The sequence below is a fragment of the Trichoplusia ni genome, chromosome 1 (genome assembly GCF_003590095.1).
Source record: "Trichoplusia ni isolate ovarian cell line Hi5 chromosome 1, tn1, whole genome shotgun sequence".
Taxonomy (NCBI): domain Eukaryota; kingdom Metazoa; phylum Arthropoda; class Insecta; order Lepidoptera; family Noctuidae; genus Trichoplusia; species Trichoplusia ni.
This window is the reverse complement of record NC_039478.1, coordinates 18,365,001-18,382,802: the sequence shown is the minus strand read 5'-3', so window position 1 is coordinate 18,382,802 and position 17,802 is coordinate 18,365,001. Positions and strand designations below refer to the sequence as shown.

The window sequence follows — 17,802 nt, the reverse complement described above, 5'->3', positions numbered from 1 at the left end:
ATAGACAAAAGTTAAGTAATAGAAATCTAAAATAACTTTATTTAAAGCAAATATAAAAGTAGTGTGTACATTAACTAATTAAACATAACATTGATATTTTGCATTAAAACGTTTAAATCATATTAAATTTTTCAAAGTATCAAGATCGATTGCGTATAATTTGGAATTAAAAATACTATCTAAAATTACCGCGAGATTCATAATCAAAATTGATAGAAAAGGATCGACTATAATTAACAATTATATAAATATATTTATTTATAATTAGATATATTACATTCTCAGAAACACACTTTATTTTTGTATTTTTACAAGTTAATCACTTTAGCATGAAGAACTGACAGGTTTCTCAACTATGATGAACCATACTGTGATAATTAACTAATCGTGTCTAAAATTTACGTAGATCTTGCTATCAATCAATCGTAGACGCAACCAATTGATTTGACAAAACATTAAATTGATCAGTCCCAGAAACCTATGTTATGTTAGAAATATTTTCACTGCTTTTGTAAACTAGAATTTATATTAACTTTACATACATAAATGTACCCATTAGATTAAATATTTATATAGCTACGATAAAGCTTTAATAAACAATTTTTAAAAGATTCGTTGCTGAATATAAGGTTTACATCTTTTTTACATATTCACATAATTACATACATTCTATTATTTATTTAATGATAAAAATACATAAACATATTCATCATTCGAATGTGTCCATACAAAATGTATTAAAAATCGAAAACGGCCTATACATCCAATAAATAAAATCTAAATTCTGAATAAAAAGTGCCACAATATTCTAAAATAAACAATATATACAATTTAAATTAAATTTCCTAAAAATATAAAGTTATCACCATCATTGTGGCAAGAAAAATACGATAAAAATAATTTTAAAGCTTTTAATTACTAGTTATTTTTAACTTTTAATATTTAAAGCACACACGAAAATCATAAGACAAAAGAGTCGGGTTCTAAATCAAAAAGAGGACTGCTGGCAATATGAACTATATGTTACAGCTTTTAAGATTGGTTTTCGCGATTAGTAACCATTGGTATAGATACACAGAATTTAAACTCCTTTTGTTTATTAAACGAGGCTTGATCAACTGTAGATCTTAAACGATTTCTACGTACATTAAAATATATACTAGACACATTTTTGCGATTATTTACTGATTTGAAAATGTAGTATTATTAATATATTTATATTTAATCATATATATACAAATATATAAGTATTTATAATCTAGATATATTATTAGTATATACTTGACACAACCATGCACATTTTCATACAATGTCATTCATTCATAAAATATATCATATAAATCATTCATATATTTTATGAATGACTGAATTACTAAAAGCTTGAATAATAAAAATAATATTTCTAGTGTAGAAATATGTATCTAATACCTAAGATGAAATATATAAATGAACCATTCCACCCTATCGTAACCAAACATTAATTTGCATATACCATAGAAATGAATAAGACGAAAACAAAATAGAACCGAAAAAAAACAACTCAATATTTATAATTTGAAAACGCATTCATACCAAACAGCCATGCTTGCATATAATAATTATCCATACATTAAAAGCTAATTAATTTAATTATAATTACTTCTCGATAGATTCGATACTTTTCATTAATTATTAGGCCGGTTTACTACTCGTTGATCGTTATTCATATATAATTAGGTAATAGTATGTTATGTTAAAGTACCTAAATAGTATACTAAAGTGGCTGGCGGAAACGTTAGTACGGTTAAAGATTTGTTAAATGGTAAATAAATTATATTTTGTAAATAACAAGCATAATTTCCTTAAAACATTTGTTTTGGAACAAGAAAAACTAACCGAATTTAAAGAAACTGTAGCTATCGACTATATGATTAAAGATCTATGCTCATATTTTTAGTTCAACTGTTATTTCTTTTAATTAATATATTTTTTTACATAACATGAACGTCTCCGTCCGCCACTATAGACTTCATAAGATATAATATAATTGACAAACACTATAATAATATATTATTAATAATAATTTAACACAGTGTACATAAACACCCACACAAGTTACATAATTACATGCAGTACTAATTAGAGTTCGAAGTGCTTTGCGTAACTTTCATCTTCTATATCGTAAATGTAAATATGTGATAAATATCGTATGATGTTATTTTGATACATTATTGCACAGCTATTTAATAGATAAATAATTTATATACGATCTTCTTTTATTTTTTTACTGGTTGTTATTAATATAACAAATAATTTCTCATTCTCTTGACTATAAAATATGTATGATTTTACAAGCGAAAATTTAATGGACGCTAATTTAAACTAGTGTGCAAACCAGGCAAATAGGTATTGTCCACGTCTTTGTATCTAAAGGCTTTTGCAAGACGAACTGATACAATAACATATCATAAATATATGACAACAAATCTATATCATTAGGCAATGCAAACCAGTACAGATACACAAAGTACAATTTGACACTACATTTTAGAAAATTTATAACTCTATACACATGACAAACAATTTTCATAACAATCTAGTGACAATAATATGAACATTATAAAATCGTATTGCTTTAATACGCGTAAACCATAATGTACAACTTCTTTAATACTCTAACAATTATACTACAGAAAATATTGAAGCAGCTATCTCTTTTACTCTTTACATAAAGTATTGAGCGGGAAAGAGACAAGTATATCCATTTTATAGAATAAATATTTTAAGATTTATAATTATTAAATTATCATCCTTTTCTATCAACTTTAAATATAGCAAAAGATTTAAATTACATTGATTTTCATAAGACTTGATAACCATTGTAGATAAATTCAAAATAAAATAAAAATATCTATGAAATATTGCAAATATCGCAGTCTCGCGAATTCGATTCGCATCACTTGCATGTATAAAATGTTAATTCATGATTTTAAGTTAGGATACTTAAATAATCCTATAGCTAACTTATGATATTGTAAAATAATGTTTATAGAAACAGGTACGAAGATGAAGTTGTATGTTGTTGCGACCATACATGCTGTATAGGAAATATAATTATTTAGTAATTTTAGAATTAATTTAAACAAAGAGAAGATGTTTTAATGCTTTGTGGAAGCTCTTCCTTCACTATACGAGACAATAGCGACCACGGACCAGCCAACTAATCGACCAAGCGGTGTTAATATTATTTATCAAAGTCATACAAAGCATGAGTCGCAACATTATTTCTATATTAGCAACAGATATGTCAAAAGAAAATATTTAAATTCAATTCAATTATAAAACTGTCGCTAATATAAAAACAATCGGATGTTAAATCAATACTTTATCGATATAAGATTTGTCATTTTATATCGATAAAATAGTGATGTCCTTTATCGACATAATTAACCAAATCAAGTTCTATCACAACCGTTTAATGTAGCTTAGAACTTCAAATGACTAATTTGAATCTAATGTATATGATATGTATACAATAAACATATTTACAGTGATTTTAATTAATTTATCGAAAATCACAGAGTACGTCTTGTTATATTGAATAAATTCGGAGACGTTAGGTACTAGGCAGTCTCAATGCTCGATAGCTGATAGTGCTTGAGATATATCGACCTACAGTAGCTACAACCACCAATCACTCGTAAATATTTGTAATTTAATCTCCATATCAAATTAAAACATTATTTGTAAAATTCAAACCAATTTTTGCAATAAATCAATCAAAATCAAAATAATATCTCAAATTATACTATTTACATCTTGAAACTTTAAATTAATTCAGAAAATAATTCGTATAAATAATGTGCTATGACGTCACAGTACAAAAACCCATCGAATCGAACATGCTAATATCATCTTTCAACATTCAAATACATTAAACAATAACCTACAAATTATTTTACAAGCAAGAGTTAGCTCTTTGCATTTATATCTACCACAAAACAAATAACGACCACATTTCATTCATCTTCTTTAATCTTTATCATTCATTCGCCGCTTCACTCATTCACTACACTTCACACATGGGGCGGGGCTTACTTTTTGTTGGGTTTTATTGCAACTAGGACCACAGAGGACCTGCCAACACCCCTTAGAGTAACAGTTGTCGAAGCGGGACAGAGCATTATACACCGTAGAGCATCTCTCTTCTACAAGTACAATTATATTACTTTAGGGAGTGGTGGTAGACAGACATTTTTTCCTTACATATTCACACGTATTCCGTAGGTAATAATCAGACACGCTATCTGCCCATTGAGATATAGGACATCTTTCATAAGTATTTGAGCAAAGTTCTTTAATTTCCAGCACGATTTGTCACTACCTACGGAATACGTAATTTGTTCACGAAATCTCTTTACATAAACGACACTAAAAGTTCACCTTCCCAATGACGTAATTTTTCACTAAAATCTTTTAGTGGAAAATAAAGTCATTGGGAAACCGACAATCAGTTATAGGATCAGATCTATAAATCGAAAACTATAACCGTACTCTAAAGGATAACGCATCAATGAGGTCCCAGAAGCCTATATCAGTGAAGTTCTTATATCATAACCTTACTGTGACGTCATCGTCCAGGGTAGTGTCGACTTCGCAGCAGGAGGCCAGCTCCTCAAACGACATGCCGTCTAGGGTCATGGAGACGGCCGATATGCTCTTGAATAACGCCTCAGTATCCAGATCTTCAGGGAGTTTTGTTAGGAATTGAGCGGCGGTTATGAAGTCCATGTCTTTCAGCTCGTCTTGGTATAGATGTAAGATACCTGGAAAAATATTAAGAAAGTATTAGATATGGAAATGTTGAAAAATAAATTGTAGTTGGAACAATCATGTAAGACGTAATGAAAAATAAATTGTAGTTGAAACATTTTTTTACTTTCTCCCCATAATTTTAGAGCTTATTTTTGAGTGTATACTTCTGCATATGAAAGACATTCGGTAGGTACCTAGCGCCGTGTTGAAGAGGAAGACATCTCCGTCCCTTAGGAACAGGTCCCAGACGCGGCAGGCGGCGTCCAGCGGCATGGCCTTGGCGAAGGCGGTGTAGAGCCACTCCACCAGGTACAGCTCGGGCAGCAGCGCCTCGCTCACGCCCGGCACGTGCAGCCGCAGCAGGCGCGAGTACGCCTTCCACAGCCGCTGCGAACAAGACAGAGAACATTTCAATTTGGCTGGCACCGTCGAAGAAGACAAATGTATCAGGATTCAAGAGCTACCACTGGAGTCCAGACGATAAAAGCAAAAAGCAAACACCTAAATAATTTATGACACAAAGATTTTTGTTACGTAACATCTGCAGCGATTAAAAAGCCGATTGCCGATGCTGGCAAACAGTTGAAACATTTTGCTTTGTCATATTCGTCTTTAGCATTTACCCCACAATTGTGGAATAGAATATTTCATTTTAATAAATCTTGACACAAAGGTGTACTGTCGTATGATGTCGTACCTGCATAGTAGCCCCATCTCTACTGAAAGCAGCTTTCAGCACGGGCCCGTCCAGCAGGTTGGCGAAACACACGAAGGCCTGAGGAGCTTCCATGTTCAATATTAACACGGCCGCTATAAATGACATACCCTGAAACATAAGGAATACTGTCAATAAAATGATTTTTCGGACTGAGTAGCAAAGTATATTAATTTTGGAAAAGGACCTAATCATTGTCTGATAATTTTGTGATTATCCCACTTTCTTCCAATCATCTAATATTTGCTGAATAGTTGTCTTTAGAGCCACATCTTCTCTAAGGAATTTCTGAGTCTTTCATCGAGACGGGGATAGGAATAGGATTTTTGAGAAAACGCAGGGGTAACATGACAATACAAAACCCTTAAGCCCGTTAGCAAAAATGGAATTGATTGGGCTTGTTTATGGAATTTTATTCGAAATCAGAAAGACAAAAAGCAGGATTTTATTTAATTCTCTCATTTTTAAGTTCTCATAAGTAAACATATATTTGTTTACCATAAGCTAGAAAAAAATCTAACCAATTTTAGATTACGCAATAGCACCTAAAATTCAGACATATGATATTGTAAACAAAGCGTAATTACATACAATATGTACATAGTTACACATGCAACGGGCATATGATCACGGCGCGCGGTTATCACGTAACCGTTGGAAGAATGCGATGCGTGAGGGACGGGTATGGGTCACGCAACTAACGGCGGTACTCGACTGCTCAGTGATATATTAACACTCGTGTTGGCTGATGGTAATTGTGAGGCAAAAAATGGATAGTTTGATATCAGGCATTCATTAGTAAGTAAAACATCGCATTTGATTGAAAGGGTACGTTTGCTGTGCCATTACAATAAAAGTCAAGTGCGGGACGGACTCGCCGCGCCGTACTGAGGGCTTCCTAATAAATGGGCTAAAATTAAACCATCTCAAAGCAAACCCTCGAATTTCTTCGTCACTAACTAATTTATGACCGAATCGACTGTTGCTCAACCTCGATCCTTATTTGTTGTTATAAACGGTAGATGAAATTCAACATGTTTGAAAATTTCAAATGTTTAGCTACCCACGGTTTATGAGATCCAGCTCGGACACGGCGGACAGACTCACGGACACCATAGGGTTCCATTTTTACTCTTTGGGTAAGGGACCCTAAGAAACAACTGGACATTATCGGTTTTCAGTCGCCTTAATGCAGATTGTCGAAGACGATAATAAGAAAAGAACATAATAATCTGCAAACCAGTCAGTACCTTAAAGTGGGTTTTTTAATAAACGAATGTGCTAGCATTGATTAAACAACAAGTTTATGCAAAAGTATGTATGTTAAATAAACTAACCTGTACATATCCAATATCAGGTCGATAGCACACGTAAGCCGCCAGCAACTCGTGCAACACATCGAAATACGGCCCGCCGGGTTGGAAGATACACAGGTGTGGGAACGTCCGCGCGATGTCCAACTGGATCAGCTCCATTGAACACTCGTCACTATAGTCAAGTAGATTAGGGTTCGATTTTGAACAGCACTTCTTCGGGCACGATTCTGCAGTTTGAGATTTTAGATTCTGCTCGCTGTAGTTCCTAGGGATGCCCAAACGGGGTTTTTCCTCTTCGGGTTTAACTCTGACTTCGGTTTTGGCGAGGATATCGTCCAGTTTGCCTTCTTTCTGTTCTGCGGGTTTTTCTTTGCTTTCTTTTTTCGGTTCTTTATTTTCGTCCTGACAGCTGCATTTCTCGTTTTTGTTGACTTTTAACCTTTTCCTCCTGAGCTGTGCCTCGTGCAGCTTCTGTTTGGCTTTCGCTACATAGTCTTGGTACATGTCGTGTGTGATTTTCAGTTTGTTCTCTATGGCCAGTTGCCAGACTTTACCGCGGACCGCGGGTGGTAGCCCGCTCCACCATAGCTCTAGTGTGCGCTTTGAGTTTTTCCTGTAAACAAAATTATTAATAATTAAATTTTGATTTTTGGTCAAGAATTTAAGAGGATAACTTATGACCTATTCTTGATACAGAAATAGAACATAAGGTAATCAAGTTTTAATTGGTGGTCAGATGATGCAATATCGAAATTGTTTGTGTGTACTATTATTACCTACTAAACAGATTATTATTTTAAAATGCAGAATCCTGCAAGACTTGTCTATAAAAGTCGAATGACAAAAAAAAACATGTCATTCGAATGCTACTATATTCCTTTCTCTCGAACTCAACAGCAATGGAATAAATATTTATGAACGCATAAATACTCCTTTGCAAAACAATATATCTTTATATAAGGTGAGCTACATGAAGCAAGGCCTAACAAGGCAGTCATAGCATACAATATTTCTATCGTCCATATCCCTCGATTACAAAATTCTTGTTCTGTGACACACATACATACTGTCGGTTTTCAATGTACATATTGTTGTCATTGAACATAGACACAATAAACAATGTTATGTTAAAACAACGACAAGAATAACATTGTGTTTGTCTAACAATTAGATTGACCCACGTTCGTGTCTCTACGAGAACCTACTGTTTCTAAATTGTTGTAAACTAAAATATATCAAGGTGATAGAAAATCATTGTAAGGTTTTCTTTTGCTTTATCTTTAGGTGCTTCTATGACTTCATGTTCTCTTCTTTCGAGCTTATGACTCGTATCATAAGCAATTTGATAGCATGGATACTTAAAATCTTTAATTTCTAGAAAATCGTTCAATAGATACATATGTAATAGTTATACTTACATATTCTGCCAATCAGGCAGTATGTTCTGCGTCCACTCCCGCGCGTGCCTCGCCAGCCGCTCCTCCAACCGCAGTGACTCCTGCATGCGGGCATGCCTCGCGGCCGCCTCCCTCTCAACCCTTCTCCTAGCAGCCTCCACCATGCGAGCATGCTCTGCCTTATGCCGAAGCGCCTCCTCCGTGCACTTAGCCGGCAGGTTTGATGGCCTGCAAATACGTTATAATAGATTTAGTTCAGCGCCATAGTAATACTAATCTTATCAATAGCATTTATCGTGAACGTAATTATTCAGTAATAAAAAAGAAAGATTATTGCGGTCATAAATGAATATTTACTAAAGAAAACTGTCACGAAATGTATATTAAATTTATATTCGTAAAACAATAATGCAAGTTACAAAACCTGGTGTATGATCTCGGCATGGTGCCAATTTGACTTAAACAGCCGTTCAGAAGCTAATCTGTATGTGTAAGGAGAAAACTTCCGAGGTTAAGATTGGAATCGAAAGAGATTTAAACAATATTACGTTTCTCAGAATATACCTAACAATTTTTATGCGATTCCTTGACATTTCTATAAAAATAAGCAACTTACAGATTATAAAAATATAAAAATAACAGCAAAGTAGGTAATCAATAAATCAGCAGACAATCGCTGTAAAATCCAGTTTATTGCAATCGATGATAATTAAATAAAGATTATCTTATTAATGACGTCCGATAGATTATGCAGAGTTGCAAATAATTAGATAACACAAAGAAACCTCGTATCGTGTTATAGTGATTGAATATTCAAATCATATCGTGCAGGGCTTGCGTGCGCGGCATAATGCCGGGCGCATCGCACGCGCTGTACTTCTACGGCTGCGTGCGTATTGTTCGACATAAATCAATATCAGGATTATTAAATACTCAGATATTGTTATTGTATAAACGTTAGGTTTAACACGTATCGCATGTTTTGTTTAAGGTTTTGGAGCCTACTTAAGTTTCTTTCGCGTGTTTCGGGTTAATTACATTGTTAAATGGATAAATTTAATTAGACGCCTTTTATTTTAGAACAAGGATATCAAAATACAAGTGAGTGAAGTGGCTATTCGATATGGCTGCATTTTGCCAGGTAGGAGTAGAGATATAATATGCTTTATACAAACTAATAATGAGTATCACTTAATAAATAGAAGTACTTCGCTACGCATACATGACGCAGACCAAGAGCATAGCGAAGAATTACGCGAAACTGTAGCTATACAATCTTTCTGTTTGTTTGTTTTAGATCGGTTTTTAAACTCCAATTTATCTTAATTAAATTCGGTATGACGAAAGATTATTATATCGACGTACGCGTATTTACAAATAAAGTGCTATACATACAATAGAGGCTTTGACTTCATTAATAGAAGTTATTATTTCAACAACAAGTAATAATTCAGAAAACGTGCTCACGATATTGCATTGTAATGCAGAATATGGCAGGTGCTCAATAAATTACTTTTGCTAAATTTAGCCAGCGACGCATCAACGCTAAAAGGCTCGAATGCACCTTTCCAAACTTTTTATTGCCGTGTCTGAATAAATGAATATATTTGCCAGCAATTTGACTGAACATCTACTAAACGTCGCATTAATATTAAATGCATTATTTTTTATTAAGCAATAACAGTCAAATTTTATTTGCAGGTAGATAAAGAGTTTTACAACAATACATTCATCCTTCATTAATTTTTAAGTGTACAAAATTGTTAATCGTTATTTACTTTTACGTAACCGACACGCTTTTTACTTCTTCATACACAAACAGTGAAAAAAAAATACAGTTAAAACATTTGCTACTTCGCGTGTTTCACGCCCCTTGTATTGCCAAGTATTTTGAACGTGTAATTACCACACTATTGTCGACGAATTAAATCTACAATACGAGAGATGATTAATTTAAATGTTTATATTCAATGAGAAAGCGATTCGCGAATAAACGATCGTGATGTTTAATTCATAACGTTGCATACCGTTAAAACCGTATACCTTTAATAATGCACGATTGAGCGTAAGCTTCATTATGCATGCATTTCTTATTTAAAGAGATGATGGCTAAAAACAACGCACGCATCGATTTATCTCAGCCTTGAATATTGTTAAGTAAAATTGCTTTAGCAGGTAGTTTTAAAGGAGCAATATACATAATGTTTACCTGAAATTAGTACGTCAAACAACCGTGAAGAGCCTGCAATTCTAGCAAATAAGCTAGTTGTATTCTAAGCACACTGTTAGGGCAGGCAGAGAGCAATTGGTCAAATTAGCATGATAATAGAAAATTGCAGGCTCTGAAGTGGTTGCGTCAGCTAACAACACACACATGTATGCTAAATTATATTTCGACGGGTTTCGCACAGAAATTGGATAGCAGCAAAATATTTTTCGATTTCAGTAAAAGCTTGCGGTGCAAATACGTGAATATTGGAGTAATACTTAAAAATATTCCAGGTTTTGCGAACCAGAGCGAGATGAGTGGCACAGATTAAATAAACTTTGCTATTACGGCGAGCCCTAGAGCGGTCACGAACGAGCAAATTGAGGAGGGCAGCGCTGTCATTACGCTGGTATTTCCGCTTCTGTGCCGCTGTTGTAGTTTTAAAAAAAGTAAAACAGCCACCTTTGAGCACGATTCATGTAACTGTTCTTGCTATTTTCCTATAATAACGTCGGGTAGACTGCGACTGGGTTTATAGTGGGCTATAAACATGGCACGGAGATGCCGAGCTATCGGTATAAGCTTCGTGTCGGTCGCGATAAGGCTAATTAGAATAACATGGTGTTTTATAAGAAAATGGATACTGCGAATTTTGTGTCTGAGTAATAGGTTCTTTCTTGAAGCTTAAGGGAAATAATGGCAGTAAATTTTCTTGTACATGGCTAAAACAAACAGGGCTAACTCTCTATTTCCCCGAAAGTTACGAAAATTTAGCACAAGTGCCGACGATATTGCGTGAATTTGGTAATTTTCGCGTTGTATGGCGAATATTAATTCGGCAGTTTAAATTCTAAGGCACGCAGACGTAATGAGGTCGCGTCACGTTAAGGGTACTTTTACGAACATGAAGAATATTTATAGTATTCTAAAGTAGACACTTGGTTATTTTTCATCAGTTTTGGTTTAATATAAATATTTATATCTTTCAAAGAGCACTAGAACAGGTTTTCGGATGATGATCTGACATTGACCTCCAAGTGTTTTTTAAATGTCAGGCTATTAAATTGCGGACAAGTAAACATGTATAAAAAGCAATATCAAATGTTCTTTACCTAGGCACCTTTACGTAGATAGAGCAAAAACCGCTGTAATGATGTGTGAGAGCTTATTTACATTCACCTTTAAGATGCTAGTGCAACAAAACACACACCTGAAAGACCACTTCTAAAGTAATTTGTAGTAGTTGAGAAAAAGAGACGCCGCTCTAAGGGGTTGTGCGCTGTCACGCTTTAACAAATAAAATCTCATGACGGGCCTGTTGATCTAGTGGTTAGTTACCCAGACTGCTATACCGGAGGTCGTGGGTTCGATTCCCGCCCAGGACAAATGTTGTGTGATGAGCATGATCATATGTTCTGGTGTCTGGGTGTAATTTATCTATAATATGTAGATATGTATTTAGAAATGTATAAGTAAGTTTATCAGTTGGCTGGTTACCATAACACATGCTCTGCTTAGCTTGGGATCAGACAACCGTGTGTGAGTTATCCCAGGATATATTATTAAGATATATTATTATTAGGATATATTAAATTACTTTAAGAAGTAGGGGTAGGTGTTTAACTCTAATAAAGAAGCTTGGGCAAATATTTCGACCTTTATAAAATCAAACAACATAGTCAACAAGGATTCGTTTGTAAAGTAAGACGCAACTGGAATACGTATTGTGAATTGACAAATTTGAATACAATACAGCAATGGACATGGTTTTTCTGACAATTCAGGTTCTTTACGAGTCAAGCTTTATGATGCAATAAACAGAGTACGTGGACTGCATTAGACCTATACGCGATAAATGCCCTGGAATTTCCCTTCAACGTCACGTTGTAATAACACCTGTTGTTTGTAGTACATAGATATGCTTTTTACAATGCAGGAGAACCCGAGCCTTCGTAACCCCTACATCGATATGGCGATTAGCTATCGATTTCCATGGGTTTCCCGTTCGTAAATGCTTTTCGATTGAGATTAATTATTCCGTTTGTTATCGATTATTCTAATTTTAGAAATGAATAGCTTCATAATAGTCGGTATTCGGATGTATATTTATGTTATAGACACTCTTATTTAAAAATAGATGACCGAATTAATGTTAGCGAAGACAATTGTTTCGATAATTCATTATGTGAATCACGTAATAACGTACACAGTTTTAAATTTTCTATTAGACATATAATGTGAACAGAAAATGATCCATATTGAATATTGAAACAAAACAAGCTGAGGTAACACGTGCTAACGCGATTTATAACAATGGCTTCTGGCGTGACATTAAGGTTGGCTATATTGAATCTTATCAGTGCTAAAACCTTTTACTTTGAGTAATCTCGTTACCGAGCCAATGCGCTTACCTGTACCGGCTAGATTCGTTACGGGTCATGAGATTTACATAAAGTAGGAAAATGTACTTATGTACAGAGTTTATAGGCGTATCAAAGGCACACGTGTAACTAAAGGTGGGTGTGGGCATTGTGGACTTAAAAAATTATGTCATTTCCTAAATTTCAAAGAAATATGTATGTACATTTCGTAATTTATTTAAATCCTAGGTAAACGTGCCTTTGATACAGTTACCCGTAATCCCAAACACGATATAAGCGGTTAGGCCGTTTGAGTTTTTTGGTACAAAGTCGTAGGGCCGAAATATCAAAGAATACAGGTCAAAATCCTAATAAAAGATTCTCCAAATAACAAATTACTACGGTATACATATTATAGGGGTCGCAATCGTAATTAAAAGGCTAGGTAAGTATGTCCTGACACGCATGAAACATGAAACCAGGGAGCCAACTGAACCTACTGGGGCGTGACGACCGCCTAACTCTAGCTACATATTTTCAGCTGCTTGTTAACGTCAAATATGATCGCTATCGGTGGTATAAGATTTATATCTTGAAAGTGATACATAAATATATGTTTATTTATTTTATTATGTAGCTAAAGGTATGCCAATTTGTTAGTGAAGTAGTAGTTAAAATTATCGTGTCAGTGTAGCAATAATTCGACTATTAATAATGATTAATTTTTATCCAACTAGTGTTATTTATAAAAAAATACGACTAGAAAATAAAAAATCTTGTGCAATGGACCCTAAAATATTTGATATACTTTTGAATTCAAATCTTCAAGCGAAACGTGTAAAGAAAACGCTTAGCCAATTTCTACAATTCTTCGGTTTCAGTCAGAATGCTAATTAGCCAACAGTTGGTGAAGCGTGGCGTGAAAATGTGAAAACTGCGTTTATTAGGACAAGCAATGGCGGTCAGACACCTGTGAGCAACTTCGGAAATGTCATAGACTTCTATTGTAAAGTGATGGATGAAGGAACCGAATTTAGTGCTTAATCACGAAGTTGAAAAGGTCGATGATATGAAAAGTCATACATAGGTCAGGTTGATTGAACGAAAAAGGTTTTAAGCACACAATGTCGACGACTTCATTGAAGAACCTACTGAACTGAAAGGTTCAGAATTGAATTAGTTAGTGGGAGTTTGAAGAACCATTATAAATTTGGAAGTAGGACGTACCGATTGTCGGATATTGTTTTCGAAAAGAAATTCAATTAATACGTAATGATCGACAGATTTAGGGCAAAACAATCGATTCTAAAAAGTAAGAACTTAAGAAAATATAGGTATTAAATAGATCAGATAGCCTTACTTAAATATACGGTCAGAGCAGGCAGCTCTGACCGTATATTTACTGACGTGAATTAATTACAGACATTTGACACTATTCCGTTTAATGCACAATGCGTGTACCCGAGCAATGATAAAGCACAAATACGACACAACTACGCAAACGAGTTTCCTGGTAATTGGGACAAAACAGTAATATTAGTTCTGACGTCATACATTGTCATGCATTCATAACTGAGTATTGATCATTTCACCTTCTGTTTTAGATTTCACGAATATTATAGAATACTAACATTCTGATACTCGTATGGTTCAACTACAAAGACCTTAAAATAACTTGAGGATGATGTTTTTAGTAAAGAATAAGGCAGTTAATCTTGTCTAAGGAATAACCCTGTAGATAGATGTATGAAGTTGTGAGTCCAGAAACGTAACATAGCAGGTGTATCTGGCGCAGACATTATAGATACGTGCAAAGCAATCCGAATTGAATTCAAGCAGTTATAATCTAACGGTAGGGCATTCCGCGAGTGATCGTGAAACCTAACGTGTAACTAGTTGTACTGTAGACGTGCATTTCTCTTATACTGCAGTGATTTATATCACAGATATAACGATGAACAAAATTAAAAACTTACAGTACAATAAATCTATGTTAAATAATATGAACATACGGCCAAAAGTTTATATAGCGACCTTCGAAGTACGTGTTTTTCAATGCAAAGTTACAGATCTTTTTTTTGGCTACACGCCAGAAATCTTAAAGATGAATAATATAATAGTCAGTACAGCATTGAAGACTATAAAAAATGTAAGATACTTAGGGTTTACATTGTAGAGCTGAGACTATATTAGATATCTTATATAACTCGGCGGAACAAAAGTTAATCTAGCTCTTTTCAGCTTTTTATATGCTGTCAGCTTGCTACAAAGAACTCGACAAAATGATAGGGGAGCGCAGAAAATATTAAATTAAAATAAGTAATACCGGCGCTAGAGCTTAAATGCCGTTCTGACGAAAAATGAAACTGAAGGTTTACCTCAACGATTAGGATATTTATAAGTCTTGAAACTCACCTATCATGTTGTATTAAAGCCATGGAACTGGCCACCAGATCTTCGAACTGCTTCTCACTGGCAGAACTCCCCTGTCTCTTGTGATGATGCGGAGTGTTGGCCACCGATGACGCTGGAGTCAGGGTTTTTTGGGCTTCCGACGTTAAGGTTTTGTTCGCCAAGTTCCCGTTGGACTTGCTGCCAAAGAGCCGCCATGATACCACTGAAGATTGAGACTGTGGTTCGTGGTTCTTTGATGAATTGCTTTTCCATGGAAATACTCCTCTGTAACAATAGTAAAAGGGAAATTAGTTTCACATATAGATTCTGAAACTAGGTCAATCCTTTATGCACAGTTTTGCGTTGAGAGCGGAAAATGTAGTGCGGATACACAATTTATGGTTGAGTTTTCAATTTAAACGATAACATCGTTCAGTATATTCAACGTCATGTTCCTATAATTTATTCTACAGCTAACAATATTCCGTGCCACCGCAGTTTATCTGGTCCCAGCTTGAGCTCGGCACACTGAAAGTTCCATTAAGTCTCATGATTAATGCGAGCAGACAGGCGCTTCCTTTGTGGACCCGGGAACTGCATAATGGACATCCACTCTAAGACTGTAACACGATACCGACAGATAGACCAGTATAATTAAAACTTGCATTCGTTACGAGAGAGATACGAAGCAGAAAATCTTTTGAAATACGGATGGTGATACAATTTTAATATTTTGTGGATATCCGTTGCAATTTTAATATATTGTGTCACGATGACGAAAGTTAAACATAGTATAATATACTGATTTCCTTTATATACAGATTTCAAACCCCCTTGCTTAAATTCTTACTTTTTACATCCAGCTGTGCTCTTTTCAATTAGTTCATATATTAAGGCTGTTGTCATTCGTAGTAACAAAAGAGAAAGTTCTGGTAGAAGCCAATAGATCTAACGAATAAATATTTAAGTCATTCCATATGATGATATTATTTTAGACAGCAACAGTCAAACTTTCCATCATAAAACACCCAGTCCATTACGTAATAACGTTTACTTAAATGGTAAATAATAATGTATTTTATGGTAATTAAGATGGACACTTTCTTTTTAAGAATTAACGAGGGATGACCGGACGAATTAATTATGGTCATTAACACTTAACGCCGTTTAACGTTTTTAGTTAAATCAAGATTTTTTTAGTTGTTATTTTTAGTTAAATGGGAAGTAAAAGTAAACAATTCAAAGTAATAAATTTAAAAGCGCTGCTAATGTTTCTTCTTGCCATAAAATGTTTAATAGATAGAATTTGTTTTCCAAACCTGTCATCATTCACAATGCTCAATTTCCGTAACTGGAGAATTTAATGCCGTCAACCACATAGCTAAAAGAAAGAAATTTAATAAAATGTGTTTTCCTGAGGGAATTATAAAACACTTTCAGAATATTTCATTTTCAATTCTTATTCCTTATCTCATTCCGAGTTGATCTATGGCAGTTAACACGAAACAGCAAACGATCTGTCTGCTATCAAGTACTAAAATCCAAATAGAGCAAGTATTGAAGAATATCTTGTTCCATTTGAGGGGAAAGGCCTCTGCCCTGGAGTAGCACAGATATATGTATAGATAGGTCGACATAGCACATTGTGGAGAGTACGCATCTCATATTTATGGCGCAATTCGTTCACACAAAAGGCCGTTAGAGGTATGTTGTAGGTTTTATTTAACGTTGCTGGGTAGCTAATGTATTTCTGTACGAACCTCAGCCTCTTTTGTAACTTGACTTAACTTTCTATATTATTCCAAAGCGGTATTATTTCAATTATTACTTGGAGTACAACGCTAGTCAGACTTATGCGTATGCGTACAGATTTTTTTTCTGCTTTACATCAATCGTAAAAAAATATCTTTATTTACAAACTGAAAAAAAGACAAGGACAACCGTTACAGAAAACATATTTTCATTTTTTTTTGTCATTGTCAGGACGGCGGCCATCATATTGGTATTTCAAAGGCACGGCAGCGTTGAAAATTTTTGCAAATTCAATTCAGCTTTTTATTGCGAATTGGCTTTCGAAAGAGCTTGTCGGTTTTACGCGCTCATCAAAGTTTTACGTGGCCAGACTATCTAAACAATCTGGAAAGTGGACAAAACACTGCACGTGGCTTTGCAAGTGATATTTGGCAAGGAAAAGAATTTTGCACTGATCATTGTCTGCGAAGATCCTTAGTTTTATTTTTTTCCGAACCAATTTCTTTTATGTTTCTTTCTTTCATAATCGTACCTATCTAAACTATTAAATCATCCTGTACGTCCAAGGATGATGAACTTAACAACAAACTGAACTAGAGCAATCAAAAGTGTATCGACTCTCCAAAACCAGCTAATTCAGTCAATCTAACAATTCGCACAATCAGCCACCATTTCTCGGTATCAATAACAAAAACAGGACAGACACACGACACTTATAACAATACGCATCGATCATCAAACTGTCTGCGTGTACGCAGGTCGGAATGTTATTGTGTGATAATTCTCGCCCTGCACCGTCGTGTGGGATGGTATGCTACGATAAATAGGCGGCACTTTGGCAAATATACAAACGTACATCATCAAG

General features: G+C 34.5%; 1 protein-coding gene across 1 annotated transcript in view; it reads right to left on the bottom strand.

Moving 5' to 3' along the window:
- Positions 1 to 1,038: 1,038 nt before the first annotated feature.
- Positions 1,039 to 17,802, bottom strand: part of LOC113497856 (TBC1 domain family member 14-like) — a 45,751-nt gene continuing 28,987 nt past the window's right edge. Inside the window, exons 2-7 of the mRNA XM_026877612.1 lie at positions 15,207 to 15,470; positions 8,244 to 8,450; positions 6,847 to 7,438; positions 5,492 to 5,620; positions 4,989 to 5,181; positions 1,039 to 4,805 (exon numbers count right to left, since the gene is read on the bottom strand). Of these exons, the coding sequence (XP_026733413.1) occupies positions 4,591 to 4,805; positions 4,989 to 5,181; positions 5,492 to 5,620; positions 6,847 to 7,438; positions 8,244 to 8,450; positions 15,207 to 15,470 (1,600 nt within the window). The 3' untranslated portion in view covers positions 1,039 to 4,590. The remainder of the gene's footprint in view (positions 4,806 to 4,988; positions 5,182 to 5,491; positions 5,621 to 6,846; positions 7,439 to 8,243; positions 8,451 to 15,206; positions 15,471 to 17,802) is intronic.